Source organism: Bombina bombina, chromosome 2 (assembly GCF_027579735.1).
Source record: "Bombina bombina isolate aBomBom1 chromosome 2, aBomBom1.pri, whole genome shotgun sequence".
NCBI classification, from domain to species: Eukaryota; Metazoa; Chordata; class Amphibia; order Anura; family Bombinatoridae; genus Bombina; species Bombina bombina.
In genome coordinates this window covers 96,137,366-96,159,769 of record NC_069500.1, presented here as the reverse complement: position 1 = coordinate 96,159,769, position 22,404 = coordinate 96,137,366, and the positions used below count along the sequence as shown (strand labels likewise).

Sequence of the window (22,404 nt, the reverse complement as noted above, 5' to 3'; positions counted from 1 at the left end):
AGAGGAACATAGAACATTTTCTTTCATGAAATACAGCATTCTTGACATCTGAATGGTTTCTTTATCATGAAAAATCTTTTGGGGATTTTACAGTTCTACACCCATTAGTGAGTTTTTTTTTGTTGTGTCACTAAAATGTTTCATCTTCTATATCTGAAGATCTCCAAAAATTCACAGCTTTGATTCTTCAGACTTTTAAAAGAATTTAACATTGAACTCATTCTATATTTGCATCTGCTTTTTACCGCAGGTTACGTTGACATTGGAATGATTCCTAAAGGAGCAAGAGATATAAAGATAGAAGAAATGAAAGAAGCTGGGAATTTTCTTGCAATAAGAAGTGAAGAGCCAGAAAAATATTACTTAAATGGAGCATTTATTATCCAGTGGAATGGTGAATATAAAGTTGCTGGAACAATATTCCACTATCAAAGGACAGGGAATTTGGAAAACCTGACAGCCACAGGGCCAACTAATGAGTCCATCTGGATACAGGTGATTCTTTGTGACAGCTATAATTTAATTATTTTACAGAAAAAAATATCAGTTTTATAGGTTTATTGTGTAGCTAGAAGTACCTGCAATTTACGCTCTCTTTGTTTTTTAACTAATCTTTTAATGTAAACATAGCCCTGAGTCTGATATAGTGATCTTGCAAGATGCCCAGTATATTAAAAATGAAATTTAGTATTAAAATGTTTTTAGCTGCAGTGTGGAAACTGAGAATACTGCAGTATCTCAAATGTGGTAAATGTTGCTTTTACTTAAATGGACAGTCTACTTGAAAATGTTTATTGTTTAACCCTTTGAGTGTTAAGCACTTTCCCACCTGGGTGCTAAGCTGAATTTTTTTATTTTTTATGTTTTAACATTTTAAATGCCTGAGATACAGGCTTCTAAGCAGCATGCACCCTTTTCCTATACTTTGCATTGTCCATTTTAAATAAAGTTGCACAGTGACATCATCATGTCATTGGGCGTGACGTCATCACGCAAAATGTGAAGCCCCGGCGATGCCTGTCACTATACAGTCCTGATCGCTGGGGTAGGAGCTATTGGAAGCCTCCAGATCTCCCTCAAGGTGGGAGAGTGCTAGCGACGGCTCTGAGACGTTGTTAGCACCTGAGTGAGACAATTTGCGACGGCTCAGAGCCGTCGTTAGCACTCAAGAGGTTAAAAAGATATATAATCACTATATTACCATATCCCAGTTTTGCTCAGCCGACACTGTTATATTAATACACTTTTTACCTCTGTGATTAATTTGTATCTAAGCCAATGCAGACTGCCCCCTTATCTCAGTTGTTTTGACAGACTTGCATTTTAGCCCATCAGTACTGACTCTTAAATAACTCCACGTGAGTGAGCACAGTGTTATCTATATGGCACACATAACCTAGCGCTGTCTAACTGTGAAAAATTGTCAAAATGCACTAAGATAAGAGGTGGTTCAACGGCTTAGAAATCAATTTAGGAGCCTACCTAGGTTTAGCTTTAAACAAAGAATACTGTAAGAACAAAGCAAATTTGATGACAAAAGGAATTTGTAAAGTTGTTTAAAATTGCTTTCCCTATCTGAATCATGAAAGTTTTATTTCGACTAGACTGTCCCTCTAAGTGATACATAATCCTTTATATGTAACATACACTGTAACTTAATCTACTCGATAAAACATTTTGAACAAAAAAGAGAATGGTTTAATTTGTTAAATACATGCTTATTAGTTCTAAAATGAAAAATCTTTATTGTATTAATGATTGAGGTATTTTCATTTTTTGTCATTAGAAAAATCCTGAATTTGCCCATGCACTGTATGCATTTAACTATGTATTTAACCCCTGCAAAAAGGGTGAGCCAAAGACCAAGAGGCATATGCATGTAGCCCACTATCACCAGCCAACTCCCAGGGGTGCTTTGCTGCTGAGCATATGTACAAATACTTTTCAACAAAGGATACTAAGGTAGCACATTTGGCAATTGAAGTAACGTTGTCTTATATAACATGCTCTGTCTGAAACCTGAAAATTTACTTTTGACTTTCATGTTCCTTTAAAGGGACCTGAAACCCAAACATTTGATTTCATGATTCAGATGTATCATACGATTTCAAACAACTTTCCAATTTACTTCTATTATGACATTTGCTTTGTTTTCTTGGTATCCTTTGTTGAAGGAACAGCAATGCACGAGTAGGAGCTAACTGAGCACATCTGGTCAGCCAATGACAAGAGGCATGTATGTGCAGTCACCAATCAGCAGCTAGCTCCCAGTAGTAGACGGCTGCTCCTGATCCTACCTAGGTATGCTTAACAAAGTAACTGCTAGATTACGAGTCTTGCGTTAGCCTTAAAAAGCTGCAGTGAGAGGTCTGAACGCTGCTTTTTAACGCCCGCTGGTATTACGAGTCTTGCAGGTACAGGTGTACCGCTCACTTTTTTGGCCAGATTCGAAAATACCGCAAATCCACTTACGTCAATTGCTTATCCTATAAAAAAAAGAGACGCCATCTTGGATGACGTCACTTAAAGGAACCTTCATTCTGTGTTAGTCGTCGGATGAAGAGGATGCTCCGCGTCGGATGTCTTGAAGATGGACCCGCTCCGCACCGGATGGATGAAGATAGAAGATGCCGTCTGGCTGAAGACTTCTGCCCGTCTGGAGGACCTCTTCTTCCCGGCTTGGATGAAGACTTCTGCCTGTCTGGAGGACCACTTCGCCCGGCTTTGTTGAGGACTTTGGCCCGATTGGGTGAAGACTTCTCAAGGTAGGGTGATCTTCAAGAGGTTAGTGTTAGGTTTTATTAAGGGGGGATTGGGTGGGTTTTAGAGTAGGGTTGGGTGTGTGGGTGGTGGGTTTTAATGTTGGGGGGTATTGTACTTTTCTTTACAGGTAAAAGAGCTGATTACTTTGGGGCAATGCCCCGCAAAAGGCCCTTTTAAGGGCTATTTGTAATTTAGTGTAGGGTAGGGCTTTTTATTATTTTTGGGGGCTTTTTTATTTTATTAGGGGTATTAGAGTAGGTGTAATTAGTTTAAAAAACTTTTGTAATTATTTTATTATTTTCTGTAATTTAGTGGGGGGGTTTCGTACTTTAGATAATTTTATTTAATTGTAATTAATTGCAGTTAATTTAGGGAATTAATTTAATTATAGTGTAGTGTTAGGTGTAATTGTAACTTAGGTTAGGTTTTATTTTACAGGTAAATTTGTTTTTATTTTAACTAGGTAGCTATTAAATAGTTAATAACTATTTAATAACTATTCTACCTAGTTAAAATAAATACAAAATTGCTTGTAAAATAAAAATAAATCCTAAGATAACTACAATGTAACTATTAGTTATATTGTAGCTAACTTAGGGTTTATTTTATAGGCAAGTATTTAGTTTTAAATAGGAATAATTTAGTTAATGATAGGAATATTTATTTAGATTTATTTAAATTATATTTAAGTTAGGGGGGTTAGGGTTTAGACTTAGGTTAAGGGGTTAATATGTTTATTATAGTGGCAGCGACAATGGGGTTGGCAGATTAGGGGTTAATAAGTGTAGGTAGGTGGCGGCAACATTGGAGGCGGCAGATTAGGTGTTAATAAATTGAATGTAGGTGTCGGGGATGTTGGGGGCAGCAGATTAGGTGTTCATAAGTATAATTTAGGTGGCAGCGGTGTCCGGAGCGGAAGATTAGGGGTTAATAATATAATGCAGATGTCGGCGATGTTGGGGGCGGCAGATTAGGGGTTAATAAGTGTAAGATTAGGGGTGTTTAGACTTGGGGTTCATGTTAGGGTGTTAGGTGTAGACATAACTTTTATTTCCCCATAGGAATCAATGGGGCTGCGTTAGGAGCTGAACGCTGCTTTTTTTGCAGGTGTTAGGTTTTTTCAGCCGGCTCTACCCCATTGATTCCTATGGGGAAATCGGGCACGAGCACGTTTAGCCAGCTCACCGCTAACGTAAGCAGTGCTGGTATTGAGGTGAGATGTGGAGCTAAATTTTGCTCTCCGCTCACTTTTCTGTGGCTAACGCCGGGTTTGTAAAAACCCGTAATACCAGCGCTGTCTGTAAGTGAGCGGTGAGCATAAACTGCTCGTTAGCACCGCACACCATTACCGACAAAACTCGTAATCAAGGCGTAAATTTGTTAAATTAAGTAAATTGGAAAGTTTTTTAAAATTACAAGTGCTATCTGAAACATGAAAGTTTATTTTGACTTTACTGCCCTAATCCTAAACGACTTTGCTACTAAGCCCAACCAAACCTTAACCCTAAGCCAAACTCTAACATTTTGAATGCTACATTATAAATTGGTATATTACAATAAAATAGTTTAATGGAATACCAATACACACCACATACATGTAAATTAAACTTTAATGATTAAGATAGAGCATGCAACAGCTTTCCAATGTATTTGTATTCTGAAATTTGCCTTCTTCTCTTGCTATCCTTTGTTGAAGACTAAAGGTAGGTAGGCTGATAAGGGCTTAGGAAGGAAATTTGGGGATACTGGGGATGTTACCATATATGTGTACCTGCTCTTTTAAATATACTGGTATACAGTTAAAGCACATTTAACAAAATAAATACATAAAAATAAATAAAAACATACTTTTGCCAGGTGGAGGTCGCTAGGTACTTAAATAGGTCATCTGAAAGGGCTTGAATCCACAATACTGCTTGTTTTAAAAACCCATAAGCCCTTCCTTAAAATAAATCCCCTATATAGCTTTTAGTATCCAGGTGACCACTGTGGAAATTGTGACCATCTGTCATAAATACATGTGCTTTTATATGAGTATAGGCCACTGATTTTCCTGCCTGTCCTCGGACCTCCCCAACAGGCCAGGTTTTCAGGATTACCTTGGATGAGAGCAAGTAAAATAACCATGGTTACTGATAATCTGATTATTTCACCTGTGCTTCAGTTCAGATATTCTCAAAATGTGGCCTGTTAGGGAGACCTGAGGCTAATGGAAGCCCCTATGTGCCGTTTAAAGTTATACAAATATACCCAAAGGTACTTATTTATAAAATGATAAACCCTTATTCTTTTGTCTGCAGGGTTTAGAGAAGAAAAAAAAATATTATTTACAACCTTTTTGAATAAATGCTTAATAGAAATATGCATTTTTCACACTTCTTGTTCTAGAATTCTAAAGTTTCATGATATATGCAAAAAAATAATGGTATCGTATCTGCTGCATCTTCTAGAGTAAAAAATAATAATAATAATAATAATGTGCAAGTTTCGCACTGAAAAACAGCCTACGCCAGGGCTTAAATGTGAGATGCATCTAAAACTGTAAAACAGCTCAGCACTGGGGTGTGAAATGGTTCAGCAGTTAAGAGGTTGAACAATGGGTTATCAATTCATACATTAAAATAGAAAAATATTTATTCATTTATCTTATAGTAAACAGTTATTTGCTGGTTTCTTTTTTTGCTGTTTGCTGTTATTTGTTATTTTAAAGTGATTGCATAGTTACCTGAAACAAATGTTGAATAAGCAATCTATCCTCAAAGATCCAGAGATACCAGATCCTTTTATTAAATACTTTAATATTGTGCTAAATTAATGTATTAATGTATATATGTTTATATATGTTATATATATGTGTATATATGTTTATAGATGGTGCTATAAGAAGTTTATTGGTTGGTATATTGGTATATACTTATTAAAACATACAAGTGTGGCAGAACCCAATTGTGCTTAGTGGGACGTACTTGGATCTCTCAGTGTCTCAGCTCACTGACCCAAAGAGCAGGGGAAATACTCTTGACTGCTCCTATTTCTGTGAGTTGGATAATTAAAGCTCAGACCTCCAAAAATCTCAAACAATAAGATTTTATTTTACAAATACCCTATACCCTATGTATATTAAAAAACAGTAGCGCAATGCGTTTCTCAGCTCTCCTGGCTGTTTCCTCAGGGTTCTCTTATGTTGTAAAGTTAAAAGCTCAGAAAAGTGCAGCAAATATATTATTCTGTTAGAGTTTCACCATGTCTATATATTCGCTGATTTTATTTTATGTATTTATTTTTTTGCTGTGCAGATATTTTTGTAGAGCCATTGTTCAGAGGGTTGGTGGAACCGGGCCACAGGTTGTTTGTATTTTTGTCCATTGCATATTTTTATTTTGGTTTGGCATCATTCTTGCTGTCACGCTTCGTCTTTTTTTTTCTTCTTCAGTACTTTCCACTTTAAATTTTCACATTTTGCAGACATCTTGGTCCATTTGTAATGTAAGGCTAAATAATATTTACCAGTTCTGGTCAGCATCGGTAGGATATAATCAGTAGGCAGGAGTACAAGTTAGCATGAGAAACACCTGGACAAAGAAGAAGTATAAGGTTAGACCAGCTGGGTCTGTAACAAGCAGACATCAGCAATACGTAGGATAATCTCAGAGAGTGGTCAGATAGGATCAGGGTCTGCAACGGTATTGGAAGTTCAAGACAAGAGGGTACCCAAAAGAATAACAAAACCTGAGTCAAAACACGCAGGCAGCAGAATCTGAAACAGAAGGCAGGTGTGAATTTAAAGTGGAAAGGGAGGGAAAAGAAGACAGGGCATGGTGGCAAGAATGACATAACATGACAGATGAGGCACCAAAAATCATGCAAGGAACAACAATCAATAACCCAGTCACATGACATACTGACTACATTTGAGAAGAAAGCAATACTTTTCTCAGGGCCTGATATACAAAAGCTCTCCGCTCAGGCGAGATGATCTAAGACGTCTCGTCAGCATGGAGAGGTCCCTGAAAAAATGTTAGAAGCACAAATTTTAATTTGAAAGATGTTTATCTCATTATACAGGGTTTTGTGTGTTAAGGAGAGACTCCTACAGTAACATTACAATATAATTCTCTCCATGCCACTATGTTTTTCAATTTCAGGCCCTAAATCCCTTATTTCTCCTACATTGGTGTATCCGGTCCACGGCTTCATCCTTACTTGTGGGATATTCTCATTCCCTACAGGAAGTGGCAAAGAGAGCACACAGCAGAGCTGTCCATATAGCTCCCCCTCTGGCTCCGCCCCCCAGTCATTCTCTTTGCCGCTCTGAACAAGTAGCATCTCCACGGGGGTGGTAAAGAGTATGTGGTGTTAGTTGTAGTTTTTATTTCTTCTATAAAGAGTTTGTTATTTTAAAATAGTGCCGGTTTGTACTATTTACTCTACAACAGAAAGTGATGAAGATTTCTGTTAAAAGAGGAGTATGATTTTAGCACCAGTAACTAAAATCCATTGCTGTTCCCACGCAGGACTGTTGAAACCAGAGAACTTCAGTTGGGGGAAACAGTTTGCAGGCTTATCTGCTTCAGGTATGATCAGTCATTTTTCTAACAAGACCAAGTAATGCTAGAAGACTATTATACACAAAAAGTTCAAGCAGCACCCCCACTTGTACAAAGTTACCAATTTTATTGCACCAAGACACAAAAATCCATGACATTTCGGGCTCAACTGCCCTTAATCATATCATATGATTAAGGGCAGTTGAGCCCGAAACGTCATGGATTTTTGTGTCTTGGTGCAATAAAATTGGTAACTTTGTACAAGTGGGGGTGCTGCTTGAACTTTTTGTGTATACTGATTAGGGATGGGCGAATGTGCAAATTTTCGAATTTCGAATGTAGAACGAATGTTATTACCGAAATTCGAATTCTAAATTCGAATGTCGATAAGAACGAATATTCTTAAAAATTCGAAAATCAAATGTTATTTACAGTTTTTCGAATGTCACTTTCGAATTCGAATGTTTATAATTATATCGAATGTCTACATTCGAAATTCGAATTTTTCGAATTCGAATATAAATTTGAATTTTTCGAATTCGAATATAAAAGCATTAGAAATACTATTACAATCTAAATTCGAATTTTTTTAATTTGAATACACGTATTGCATAATTCGAATATTACATTTAAAGAAAAAGCATTAGAAATACTATTACAATCTAAATTCGAATTTTTTTAATTCGAATACACGTATTGCATAATTCGAATATTACATTTAAAGAAAAAGCATTAGAAATACTATTACAATCTAAATTCGAATTTTTCGAATTCGAATACACGTATTGCATAATTCGAATATTACATTTAAAGAAAAAGCATTAGAAATACTATTACAATCTAAATTCGAATTTTTCGAATTCGAATACACGTATTGCATAATTCGAATATTACATTTAAAGAAAAAGCATTAGAAATACTATTACAATCTAAATTCGAATTTTTCAAATTCGAATATTGCATAATTCGAATATTACATTTAAAGAAAAAGCATTAGAAATACTATTACAATCTAAATTCGAATTTTTCGAATTCGAATACACGTATTGCATAATTCGAATATTACATTTAAAGAAAAAGCATTAGAAATACTATTACAATCTAAATTCGAATTTTTCGAATTCGAATATTGCATAATTTGCATATTACATTTAAAGAAAAAGCATTAGAAATACTATTACAATCTAAATTCGAATTTTTCGAATTCGAATATTGCATAATTCGAATATTACATTTAAAGAAAAAGCATTAGAAATACTATTACAATCTAAATTCGAATTTTTCGAATTCGAATATTTTCGAATGTAATCGTAAAATTCGAAACCGAACATTCGAAAATCGAATGTTAGAATGTTATGTAAACATTCGAAATTCGATTCAAACGAACGAATGTGTTAAAATTCGTGCCGTTTTTCGAATGTTGCGAAACATTCGCCCATCCCTAATACTGATCTGTTTGGAGCTTTGGCAGTAGCTCCTCAGGCTTGCACTCCCATCACCAGTGCTGGAGGATATTATCTTGTTTTAATGCTAGAAGACTGTCAGTTATCCCTTCTGGGATAGGTAAGCCATTTTCTTAGACTCAGTAACAGAATTAAGGCTTATAACTAGGGCTCTATGCTGGTTGACACTATTGTGGGCTAAGTCGATTACTTTTTATCATGTTTATGTGACATTTTAAGTGTTTTTCAGACTTGAAACACTTTTGGGGAATTTTATTTACGCCTGGCAGTTGTTTAGACACCTAATCTTGTCAGAAAGGCCCCTTCACTCTGGAATGCAGAGGGAGGAGGCCTCATTTTCACTCCTCAGTTGCGCAGTTGCTTTTCACTAGGCAGTTCATGCAGCTTCACGTGGAGTATCCAGAGGCTTGGAAAAGGACTTCAGAGAGGCTTATTACTTATTTGAATAACCCCTAAGGAAGGTAAACGCCGCAGTAGAGACTGTGGCATGGGACTGTAGTGTCTTTAACCGGTTAATAACTGTTATAGCTCCGGTTTGGGCATTTAAGGGTTAAATTGTCTGAAGATTGGTGTGCAATACTTTCAAAGCATTAAGACACTGTGATGAAAATTTCATAAAGATTGGATATTTCTTTGATGGTTTTCTGACGTTTCAGTAATAAAGTGTACACTTTTATTATTTAAAGGGACAGTAACGGTTTTGTATAAAATAATTTTTATTGCATTAAAACTCTGCCTAAGTCTGTCTAACATGTCTGTGCCTTCAGATAGCCTATGTTCTGTGTGCATGGAGTTCAAGGTGGTTCCCCCATTAAATGTATGTGTAAAGTGCGCAATAGCGTCCAAACAGATAAAGGACAGTACTTTTACCTTTAAAAATGTTGCCCAAGATGATTCTTTAAATGAAGGTAGTAGGGATAGTTCATCATCCTCTCCTTCTGTGTCAACGCCAGCTTTGCCCGCACAAGCGATACCTAGTACATCTGACGCGCCTATGGCTGTTACTATGCAGCAATTTGCAGCAGTAATGGATAATTCTTTAGCAGCCTTTTTATTAGAAGGGTTACTTAAGAAAATTTTTGTTCAGCAAGGTTTCCTTCTGCAACCAATTTCGTGCATTATTCCTGTCACCACGGCGGCGTCTTTTTGGTTCGATGAACTAGAAAATTTGCTCCAGAAGGAGACTCCTTAAGATGAGGTCACGGACAGAATTCACGCACTGAAGTTGGCTAATTCCTTTATTTTAGATGTCGCTTTTCAATTAGCAAAATTAGCGGCGAAAAATTCAGGTTTTGCAATAGTGGCGCGCAGAGCGCTTTGGCTAAAATCTTGGTCGGCGGATGTGTCATCCAAAACAAAATTGCTTAATATTCCTTTCAAGGATAAGACCCTATTCGGGCCGGAATTGAAAGAGATTATTTCAGACATCACTGGGGGAAAGGGCCATGCCCTTCCACAGGATAGACCTTTCAAAGCAAAAAATAAGTCTAATTTTTGTTCCTTTCGCAATTTCAGGAACGGACCAGCTCCTAGCTCTACAGCCTCTAGACAAAAGGGTAACGCATCCCAGCCCAAACCAGCATGGAAACCATTGCAAGGCTGGAACAAGGGAAAACAGGCCAAAAAGCCTGCTGCTGCTACCAAATCAGCATGAAAGGATAGCCCCCGATCCGGGACCAGATCTGGTAGGGGGCAGACTCTCTCTCTTTGCTCAGGCTTGGGCAAGAGATGTCCCAGACCCCTGGGCTTTAGAGATTGTCTCTCAGGGTTATCTCCTAGAATTCAAGGACCTTCCACCAAAGGGAAGGTTTCACATGTCTCGCTTGTCTTTAGACCAGACAAAGAGACGGGCATTCTTACATTGCGTAGAAGACCTTTTAAAGATGGGAGTGATACACCCAGTTTCAAAAGCAGAACAAGGACTGGGTTTTTACTCAAACCTGTTTGTAGTTCCCAAAAAGGAGGGAACGTTCAGGCCAATTCTGGATTTAAAAATCCTAAACAAATTCCTCAGAGTTCCATCATTCAAAATGGAAACTATTCGAACAATTTTACCAATGATCCAGAAGGGTCAATACATGACTACCGTGGACCTAAAGGATGCATACCTGCATATTCTGATCCACAAGGTTCACCATCAGTTCCTAAGGTTCGCCTTCCTGGACAAGCATTATCAGTTTGTGGCTCTTCCCTTCGGATTGGCCACTGCTCCAAGAATTTTCACAAAGGTGTTAGGGTCCCTTCTTGCAGTGCTAAGGCCAAGGGGCATTGCGGTAGCACCTTACCTAGACGACATCTTAATTCAGGCGTCGTCCTTCCACAAAGCAAAGGCTCATACGGATATTGTTCTAGCCTTTCTAAGGTCTCACGGGTGGAAGGTGAACGTAGAAAAAAGTTCTCTGTCCCCGGTCACAAGGGTTCCCTTCCTGGTAACAATAATAGACTCGGTGAGATGAAAATTTTTCTGACGGAGGTCAGGAAGTCAAAACTTTCAAATGCTTGTCAAGTTCTTCATGCCATTCCTCAGCCTTCTGTGGCTCAGTGCATGGAGGTAATCGGTCTTATGGTTGCGGCAATGGACGTAGTCCCTTTTGCCAGAATTCATCTCAGACCACTGCAACTGTGCATGCTCAAGCAGTGGAATGGGGATTATGCAGATTTGTCTCCCCAGATACAAATGGACCAGAGAACCAGAGACTCGCTCCTCTGGTGGTTGTCTCAGGATCACCAGTTCAGTTTGCAATGTAATTCACCCTATCTGGTGTTTCATACGGATAAGGTAGTTTTACGTACCAAGCCTGGTTTTCTTCCAAAAGTGGTTTCCAATAGGAATATTAACCATGAAATAGTTGTTCCTTCTCTGTGTCCAAATCCAGTTTCTAAAAAGGAACGTTTGTTACACAATCTAGATGTTGTTCGTGCTTTAAAATTCTATCTAGAAGCAACAAAGGATTTCAGACAGACATCATCCTTGTTTGTCGTCTATTCTGGTAAGAGGAGAGGTCAGAAAGCTACTGCTACCTCTCTCTCCTTCTGGCTTAAAAGCATCATCCGATTGGCTTATGAGACTGCCGGACGGCAGCCTCCTGAACGAATTACAGCTCATTCTACTAGAGCTGTGGCTTCCACATGGGCTTTCAAGAACGAGGCTTCTGTTGAACAGATCTGTAAGGCAGCGACGTGGTCTTCTCTGCATACATTTGCCAAATTTTACAAATTCGATACTTATGCTTCTTCGGAAGCTATTTTTGGGAGAAAGGTTTTACAAGCAGTGGTGCCTTCCGTTTAGGTTACCTGACTTGTGTATTTTTGTACACTACAGTCACCACTGCACCCTATGGTTTCTCCTAACCGTCGGTCGAATGACTGGGGGGCGGAGCCAGAGGGGGAGCTATATGGACAGCTCTGCTGTGTGCTCTCTTTGCCACTTCCTGTAGGGAATGAGAATATCCCACAAGTAAGGATGAAGCCGTGGACCGGATACACCGTAGGAGAAAGAAATTTATCAGGTAAACATAAATTCTGTTTTTGGCATTGGCCATAAAACAAGGAGACAGCTACAACATATAAGTTGCCTCATTTCCGCAATATGAGTTATGCATAGTGAGACAATTATTTTTGTTTTATACTTTTCAACCACATCATAATAAAGCCTATTTTTGTAGCTTCTGTTTCAGGAGAATAATCCAGGCATTGAATATGAATATGTCATACAAAAAGAAGTCAATTTGGAAAATGAAATTGAGCCATTATACATCTGGAAATATGGAGGCTGGTCAGACTGCAGTGCAACCTGTGGAACCGGTAAATATTCTTATTATATTAGACTAATCCAGATGCAATATAATGGAGTTAACGCACTCACAAATTCCCCTCACAAAAAAACAAAACTATTGGTAATCACTATAAAAACCTGTAGCAGTTATGAGAAACACCAAATCATATATTAACTGCAAGTATTAAAGTGCAAACAATGTGCCTTTGAACAGTCTCTGTATATATAACAGCTTAATTTTATATACAATAAAACAATCCTGAACAAATAATATTGGACACAATGTAAATGACATACATTTTGGGTTTTTTTTGCAACAAATCTGTTTAATAATAATACCACTGTCGATAACAATAATGATTCACATGGGCAATCAAAATTCTTTATTGGGTTTCTATGGTTGTTATTCTTAGATAGGATTATTATATTTGTAAACATGAATAGGACCTTTATTTCATTTTCTAATATTTTAAAATGGTTTTCAGTTCTTTCATAAAATGCTGTCATGGTAACACGGCCAGCAAGTATTGGTGTTAATGGCATAATCCTTTTGGTCCCTATTGAAAGTTGATAAATTCCAGGTCAGTTGGGAAAATGTAACTAAGATTATTTTTATATTAACAAAGGGAATTGGTTATTTTTTATATATAGGCCACACACACTCACTGCTATGTTAATATGGGTAGCAATGGACTAGCTATAGTAGGCATGTCCAATTGCATTTAAGGCAGTATGGAAGCCAATCCCTATATTTTCCTCTTTCTTTTTTGCATATACAGCGCCCCCAAATGCTTCAAAAACATTGATTTGACTATTAAGGAAACAGCTGGCACATACAGCCCCGGACAGCAGATTTTAAGTCAGGGGCTGCAGGGTCAGGTTAATTTGAGGTCTGATGGAGGCATGTAGCTTACTAAAGATCTACAAGGCCAGGAGGGTATTATGTGAAATGTGGTTGGCAGAAGGACTACTGTGCAAGGGTCTGGTTTGATATGGCATATAAGAGACATTTTAGGACCAAGGGACTGGTCTAATGTTGGCATGTGATTGAAAGAGGGGCTGCAGGGTCTGGTCTTATGTGGCAAATGGGAGACAGAGGGACTGCAGGACTAAGGTTCTTGTCGTCTAATGTTGGTATGTGGCTGAAAGAGGGGCTGCATGGTCTGGGGTCTGGTCTGATGTGGCATATAAGAGACAGAGGGACTACAGGACCAAGTCTCTGTTCTAATGTTGGTGTGTGGCTGACAGATGGGCTGCAAGTTCTGGGGTCTTGGCTTTATGTGGGTTTATGGCTAACTAAAGGTCTGCAGGTTCAAGGGTCTGGTATTAGTAAATTTGTGCAGCATGTGATGTGCGCTGCTCTTTCTTTGAAAGGGCATTAAACACTTGCTATATATGTTATTCTTTATTTTGTATCCTTTTACCTGTAATTCAGGGTTTTAAAATTTTAAGAATTGGAAGCACTCTTACTGGCCTTAGCAGATGTGATTAGATAAGAAAGTGAAAAAAGACAAGTATTGCTCCATAATGGCCTATGTTATCGACATGCAAATATTTTACAGTTACAAACATTTACTTAAACCTTCTTACAAGAATATGCAGCTGTAATTGTTGTTTTTATGCATTGCTAGTGGTTTATATTTGATGTGTGAGATATCATGTTTTGGTCACTTCATGCAACTATAGATGTTAATTGGTAATTTCATGCAACCATAGATGTTAATTGGTCGCTTCATGCAACCATAGATGTTAATTGGTCACTTCATGCAACCATAGATGTTAATTGGTCACTTCATACAACCATAGATGTTAAAGGCAGGAAAGCCCACTAACAAAACTGTGGAAAATATATTCAAAGTGATGATCAATTAATTTCTATCATGATCTTGTCTTAAATATGTGGCTTCTCAGCAACCTCACATGCATCTATAATTTACAGCCAATCCCTGTTGCTAGCCTTGTCTTTATTGGCTCCTCTAAATAAGTCAATTCATAGCTATAGTCTAGTTTGAGCGAACATTTTCAAGACCCATATTGCAGGTGAGCTAAATGCCTCAAATAATAGACGTCTTTGGGGTGTGCAGTATTATTCATGTTGGATATCGCTCGAGAGCTAAACCAATGGAGCACCAAGGGAAGGGTGCGCTAAGCCAATGGCGCATAAGTAGTAGAGTTTTTCATGTAGTTTTGTGGTATACTATTATTAATAATAATGGTTTATTACAGGTCTTGAAGTGATGGTTAACTTGATCATTCTGCCTAATAGCATTATAAATATTTTTTATGAATATGGCTCTTGCCGAAACGCGTAAAACCTGTTAGCCTTTTATCTAACATGTGTTTTAATGGATGTCATAAATAAAGTTTATTTTACTTATTTTACCTACGGATTTTGAACTTTCTTTTTTTCATTATAAATATTGTTCAAATGAAATATTACTTTTATTTATCATTTTTTTTAAATAGCCAAAGAAAGCTCTTATTAACAATATTTTCTCTGTACTTCACATCCCACTCCTCTGCACTGTGCTGATCCCCTCTTTTTATGACATTTTTGCCCCTTGGATTTAATGCGCATGTCCTTGTATTTTGGCCTGACCTGTGACTCTGTGCATGTTCACTGTGTACGCATGCGCTGTTGGAACAACAGGGAAGTCCATGCTTACGTCACTCATATAGGAGAGGGAAGCATAAGCAGTGGTCCACAGAAGTGTAATTGTTTATATAGCATAGTTCACAGTTTACATCGGAGAGGCTAGAGCGCTGTTGTGCATGCATTGGAGTTCTCTTACTCGAGAGCGCACATTACTCCCTACATAGAGAGCAGATGGAACCGCTTTCAACATAACACTATCAATGAATAAGGACATATGAGGGGGTGGAGGAACAAGAAGAGCGATCTAAAAATAAAATTTTAAATGATAAATAATCTAATACCGATTGTGAGAAAAAAATATAGTAGTTTTACTTGAGACACAAAGAAGATATGGAATATGTATTGGAAACAACATTTTACCATCACTTTAAAAAGTACTACATTTTATAGTGCAACACTTAACTCGCCACTTGTATTGTGAGCGAGATGAGTGAACTAATAGTGCTCTCTGAGCTATCCATTAAAGGTATAGGGAGCACTAAAAAAAAGTTTCATCTGCGTTAAGATGCTTTAGTTAAAATATTTAATCATCCACTTGCAATATCAGATTTCGTGTCACTCTTTGCATGAAGTTGCGCAAAAGATAACACACTCTGAGCTATCAATTGCGCTCCACATGTAATCTAGACCCTAGTATAATAAAGGGATATACAAATTAAAAAGAATATGCTCTAATATGTTATAAAATTTTATTATTGCACTATTGCTTGTATATTTCTGTGTGTTTAACCCCTGCAAAGAGATTAAACGCATAGTTAAGTCAGCTCTATAACAGCACTACTGAAAGCTATCTGAAAATATCCTATGAACCAATGACAAGAGACTATAGGCGAGATTACATATGCGGCGTAAGTTTCAGCGCAAATACTGAAACCCAAGTCCACCTCACACATCAGGTGAATCACATAAACGGTGAAAATAATGAAACCGACATGTCAAAACCCCTATATCTGCCACCCCCTATCATTGCAACTACTAATAAAAGTTATTAACCCCCAATCCACCCCCCCCACAATGCAAACTACTATATAAACCTATTAACCTCTAAACCGCCATTCCCCAGCAACGCAAATTACCTAATAAACCTATTAACCTCTAAACCGTCAAGCCCCCAAATTGCAATCTACATAATTACACTATTAACTCCTAAGCTGCCAAACCCCCACAACATAAACAACTAATTAACCTATTAACACATAAACCACCATCCCCCCACATCGCAAAGTATCTATTAAAAGTTTTAAACCCTAATTCGCCAACCCCCCACATCGCAAACTACCTAATAAACCTATTAACCACTAAACCACCAACCCCCCACAACGCAAACAACTAATTAACCTATTAACTCCTAAATTAATAACTAAACCCCCTAACTTAACACCCCCTAAGTTAAATCCAATTAAAATAAACTAACATAAAATAACAAAATACTAACTACTTAAAAACTAATTAAAAGTTACCACACAAAAAAATTACTTTACAAAAAAAAAACATGATCCCATCTAAAAAATTCTAACATTATATTAACATAAAAAAGCAAGATTACAAAAAATAAAAAAGGTAACATTACAGAAAATTAAAAAAAATACATTACAGAAAATAACAAACTATCGGCTAGATTATGAGTTTTGCGTTATGAGAAAAAAAGCAGCGTTATGTGTTATAACGCTGCATTTTCACTACCGCTTCTATTACTAGTCTTGTAGGTACAGCTGTCCTGGACACTTTTTTGGGTGTACCGCAAATTAACTTACGCAATTTGCGTAAAGTCTTTTTTCAATGGGACTTCCATAGCACCAATATTACAAGCTGTGTCTGGGAGGCGAAAAAGTGAGAAGTACAGCCTATCCCGCAAGATTCGTAACGCATTCTAAAGTCAGTAGTTATGAGTTTTATGCTACAAAGCTGTAGCATAAAAGTCATAACTAAAGTGCTAAAAAGTACACTAACACCCATAAATTACCTATTAACCCCTAAACCGAGGCCCTCCCGCATTGCAAACACTAAAATAAAATTATTAACCCCTAATCTGCCGCTCCAGACATCGCCGCCACTATAATAAACATATTATCCCCTAAACCGCCGCACTCCCGCATCGCAAACACTAGTTAAATATTATTAACCCCTAATCTGCAGCCCCTAACATCGCCGCCACCTACCTACATTTATTAACCACCTAATCTGCCGCCCCCCAATGTCGCCGCCACTATGCTAAATTTATTAACCCCTAAACCTAAGTCTAACCCTAACCCAAACACCCCCTAACTTAAATATAATTAAAATAAATCTAAATAAAAATTCCTATCGTTACCTAAATTATTCCTATTTAAAACTAAATACTTACCTATAAAATAAACCCTAAGCTATAGTTACATTGTATCTATTTTAGGGTTTATTTTTATTTTACAGGCAAGTTTGTATTTATTTTAACTAGGTAGAATAGTTACTAAATAGTTATTTATCTGTAAAATAAACACCTAACATTACACTACAATTAAATAAATTAAATTAATTAAATACAATTACCTAAATTACAAAAAACAAACACTAAAATATACAAAATAAAAAACAAATTATCAGATATTTAAACTTATTACACCTAATCGAATAGCCTTATGAAAATAAAAAAGCCCCCCAAAATAAAAAAACCCTATCCTAAACTAAACTACCAATAGCCCTTAAAAGGGCCTTTTGCAAGGCATTGCCCCAAATAAATCAGCTCTTTTACCTGTAAAAAAAAATACAAATAACCCCCCCAACAGTAAAACCCACCACTCACACAACCAACCCCCCAAATAAAATCCTAACTAAAAAAACCTAACCCCCCCATTGCCCTGAAAAGGGCATTTGGATGGGCATTGCCCTTTAAAGGGCATTTAGCTCTATTACTGCCCAAACCCTATCTAAAACCCACCCAATAAACCCTTAAAAAAACTAACACTAACCCCCGAAGATCCACTTACAGTTTTGAAGACTGGACATCCATCCTAAACGAAGCCGGGAGAAGTCCTCAGACAAGCAGCAAGAAGTCCTCAATGAAGCCGGGCGAAGTGGTCCTCCAGACGGGCAGAATTCTTCATCCAAGCCGGCAGAAGTGGTCCTCCAGACGGGCAGAAGACTTCATCCAGACGGCATCTCCTATCTTCATCCATCCGGAGCAGAGCGGGTCCATCTTCAAGACATCCGGCGCGGAGCATCCTCTTCTGTTGACGGCTAAAGATGAATGAAGGTTCCTTTAAATGACGTCATCCAAAATGGCATCCCTTGAATTCCGATTGGCTGATAGAATTCTATCAGCCAATCAGAATTAAAGGTGAAAAAATCCTATTGGCGATTGCAATCAGTCAATAGGATTGAGCTTCAATCCTATTGGATGATCCAATTGAGCTCGCATTCTATTGGCTGATTGTAACAGCCAATAAAATGCGAGCTCAATCCTATTAGGAGTGTTAAGACTCGGGGTTCATGTTAGGGTGTTAGGTGTAAACATAAATTTTGTTTCCCCATAGGAATCAATGGGGCTGCGTTACAGAGCTTTATGCTGCTTTATTGCAGGTGTTAGGCTGTTTTTCAGCCGACTCTCCCCATTGATGTCTATGGGGAAATCGTGCACGAGCATGTAAAACCAGCTCGCCGCTTACTTAATTTTGTTCTACTCTCACTTCTTGCCTAATAATGCCGGGTTTATGAAAACCTGTAATACCAGCGCTGAAGGTAAGTGAGCGGTGACAATAACGTGCAAGTTAGCACCACACCCCTCTTACCGCAAAACTCATAATTTATCTGTAAATGATCAAAAATAAAAAGTTATTCCTAATCTAATACCCCTTTTAAAAAAAAAAAAAAAAAAAAAAACTTATCTAACAATAAACTACCAATAGCCCATAAAAGGGCCTTTTGTACGGGCATTGCACATTAAAGGGCAATCAGCTCTTTTACTGCCCAGAAAAATAAAAAAAGCCCCAATCTTAAAAAACCCCACTCCAAAAAGAACCAAGAAACTAACACTAACCTAAAAATAGGTACTCACCATTGTTGAAGTCCGGACATCCATCTTCTTCCCGGTGGTGAAAGGTCTTCATCCAGGTGGCTCCATTTTCATCCAGCAATGGACCATCTTCCATCTTCATCCCGCTGGTGCACTGAAGATTGAATGCAAGGTACCCTTTTATATTAGGGTACCTTGCATTCCTATTGGCTGAAAATTTTAAACCAGCCAATAGGATAAGAGCTGCTTACATCTTATTGGACCTCCACGTCGAAAGACGTCCACCGCTCCGGATCCGCACCTCAGAAGACCGCTCCGCACCTCCGGAAAGAAGAAAGAAGATGGGCCCGCGATTGGTGAAGATGGAGCTGCATGGAAGAAGACCTTTCACTGCAGGAAAGAAGATGGATCTCCGGACAATGGTGAGTACCTATTTTGGGGTTAGTGTTAATTTTGTTTTTTGGGGTGGGTTTTTTTTTTTAGATTACGGCTCTTTTTTATTTTTATGGGCAGTAAAAGAGCAGGGGCAATGCCCATACAAATGCCCCTTTGGGACAATGAGTAGATTAGTTATTTATTTTTAGTTAGGTGTTTTTTATTTTGGGTGGGGGGGGTTGTAATTTTATGGGGTACTTTTAATTTAAAAAAAAAAAGAGCTGTTAAATTTAGGGCAATGCCCTACAAAAGGCCCTTTTAAGGGCTATTGGTAGTTTGTTAGGTTAGGGGGCTTTTTATTTTGGGATGGCTTTTTTGTTTTTAAGGGGGTATTAGATTAGGAATAACTTTTTTTTTTATTTTGGATAATTTAGCTTGTTATTTTCTGTAATCTTAGCTTTTTTATTTTCTGTAATCTTAGGGTTTTTGTTTTGTAATCTTAGGTTTTTATGTCAGGATTTTTTATTTTAATGTAAAGTTAGGATTTTTTATTTTAAAGGGATACTAAACCCACGTTTTTTCTTTCATTATTCAGATAGAGCATGACATATTAAGCAACTCTCTAATTTTCTCCTATTATCAATTTTTCTTCATTCTCTTGCTATCTTTATTTACAAAACAGGAATGGAAATCTTAGCAGCCCATTTATGGTTCAGCACCATGGATAGCGCTTGCTTATTGGTGGCTTACATTTAGCCATCAATAAGCAAGCATAACCCAGGTTCTCAACCAAAAATGGGCCGGCTCCTATGCATCATATTTCTGCTGCTTAAATAAAGATATCCAATAAACAAAGTCAATGTATGACTAAGGGTGTATAACCTGAAACGTTACTGCTGTTTTTGTCCCTTTGAATCCTTCCCTAAATAAAGAAAAAGATTTGGAAATTTATGCTGTGGACACCTTTGTTTATTGGATGTACTTTAAAGCTAGCAGTGAGCTCCTGTCTGTGTTTGCATTTGCATTGCATTGATTGAAAATAGTGCTGGTTTTTCTATATTGGATTGAGTTTAAATAAAGATAGCAAGAGAACGAAGAAAATGTGATAATAGGAGTAAATTAGAAAGTTGCTTAAAATTGCATGCTCTGTCTGAATCATGAAAGAAAAAAAATTGGGTTTATTGTCCCTTTAAGTAATGTTAGGTTTTTATAAGTAATTTATGTTTTTTATTTTCAGTAATTTTTAATTAAATTTTAAGGTAGATAGTATTTTGTTATTTTATGTTAGTGTATTTTAATTGGGGTTAATTTAGGGGGTTAAGGGGCTTAGTTATTATGTTAATACTTTGCTTTGTGGGTGGGGCGCTTTAGGGGTGAATAGGTTAATTAGGTACTTTGCGATGTGGGAGGTTGGCAGTTTAGGGGTTAATAGGTTAATTAGGTGCTTTGCATTGTGGGGGGTTGGCAGATTAGGGGTTAATACTTTTATTAGGTGGTTGGCAATGTTGGTGGTTGGCGGATTAGGGGTTAATACTTTTATTAGGTAGTTATGCGATGTGGGGGATGGCAGATTAGGGGTTAATGCTTTTATTAGTTATTGCGATGTGGGGGGATGGCGGTTTATAGGTTGATATTACGCATGCCTTAGGTGTTAGGCTTCCAGGGAGTTGCAGTACTTTCATAGTCAGCGCAAGGCTTGCTGCTCCTGCCTATTTGAGGCGAGGTGGTATTTGTAGTAACATTTCTCCATTCTGCACGCGTAAGTCCTTGCGCTAAATATGTGATACCGACTCGCGATGCTGGTTCTATGTTAGTTTATGGGAGAAAAAACTGTGGGTGACAGTTAAAGTATACATGCGTAACTTGTATTCGGCCAAAAATTGGCGATGCTGGCGATGACGCCGCATATGTAATCTTGCCCTATGTGCGTAGCTATCAATCACCATGGAGCTCCTATTATTGTAGGATACTTACATATTATTTTTTAACAAATTATATCAAAAGAAAAAAGTAAATTGAAAAAGGCATAAGATCAAAAGTTTCCTAAGATTGTATGCTCTCTCTGATTCATGCAATTTAATTTTGACTTTCCTATCCCTTTATTTATTGAAAGAGTGCAGAAAAATATCATGTAATTACAATGCATTTTATGTCCCTTTAAATGTCCTAGTCTATTTTTAAATTCTAGTTCAGCCCTGATGGGAATTGATGAGTTATATTTAAAATTCAGGAATCTGGAGACCATGAAAGTGTTGGGAATGATAATGGAATCAAATGAACTACAAATAAGCACTGAAGTAAATCATGTGGAAGACATGCACAGTTTATCAGGTTGATTATAGGCTATTTTATATAACTTAAAGGGACATTAAGCACTTTAAGATGGTTATATAAAATGATAAATCGTATATATATACTATATATAAAAAATGTCTGCAATACACTTTCATTATTTATTTTGTCCCCTTTCCTGTAATTCCATTCTGAAATTGTGAGTATTTCAGTTCCTGTTAGAAATAGAAGTGCAGAACACTGTTATATTCCACACAGCCATTGGCTGCACACTCTAGTGACTTATTTATAACTGTCCCTAATTGGCCACAGCAGAATAGGTAACCTAAGTTACAACATGGCAGCTCCCATTGTTTTATAGAAACTGAAACTTTACACTTAGTTTGACAATATTTAAACAGCTAATGAAGCTTTAAAAAATACATCCACATGTTATTCTCAGACTAATATTTTCTTTGAATGCATCATTCTATCTAGTCTTTATTTAGGGTCAGATCACGAGTGGAGCTCAAATGTTTGCACCCAAGCGATATCGGCTTTCCACA

The 22,404-nt window shown here is 37.3% G+C and overlaps 1 protein-coding gene across 1 annotated transcript in view; it reads left to right on the top strand.

Moving 5' to 3' along the window:
* ADAMTS12 (ADAM metallopeptidase with thrombospondin type 1 motif 12) overlaps nt 1-22,404 on the top strand; it is a 1,263,798-nt gene that overhangs the window by 968,377 nt on the left and 273,017 nt on the right. Inside the window, exons 15-16 of the mRNA XM_053701185.1 lie at nt 251-495; nt 12,439-12,577. Coding sequence (XP_053557160.1) covers nt 251-495; nt 12,439-12,577 — 384 coding nt within the window. The remainder of the gene's footprint in view (nt 1-250; nt 496-12,438; nt 12,578-22,404) is intronic.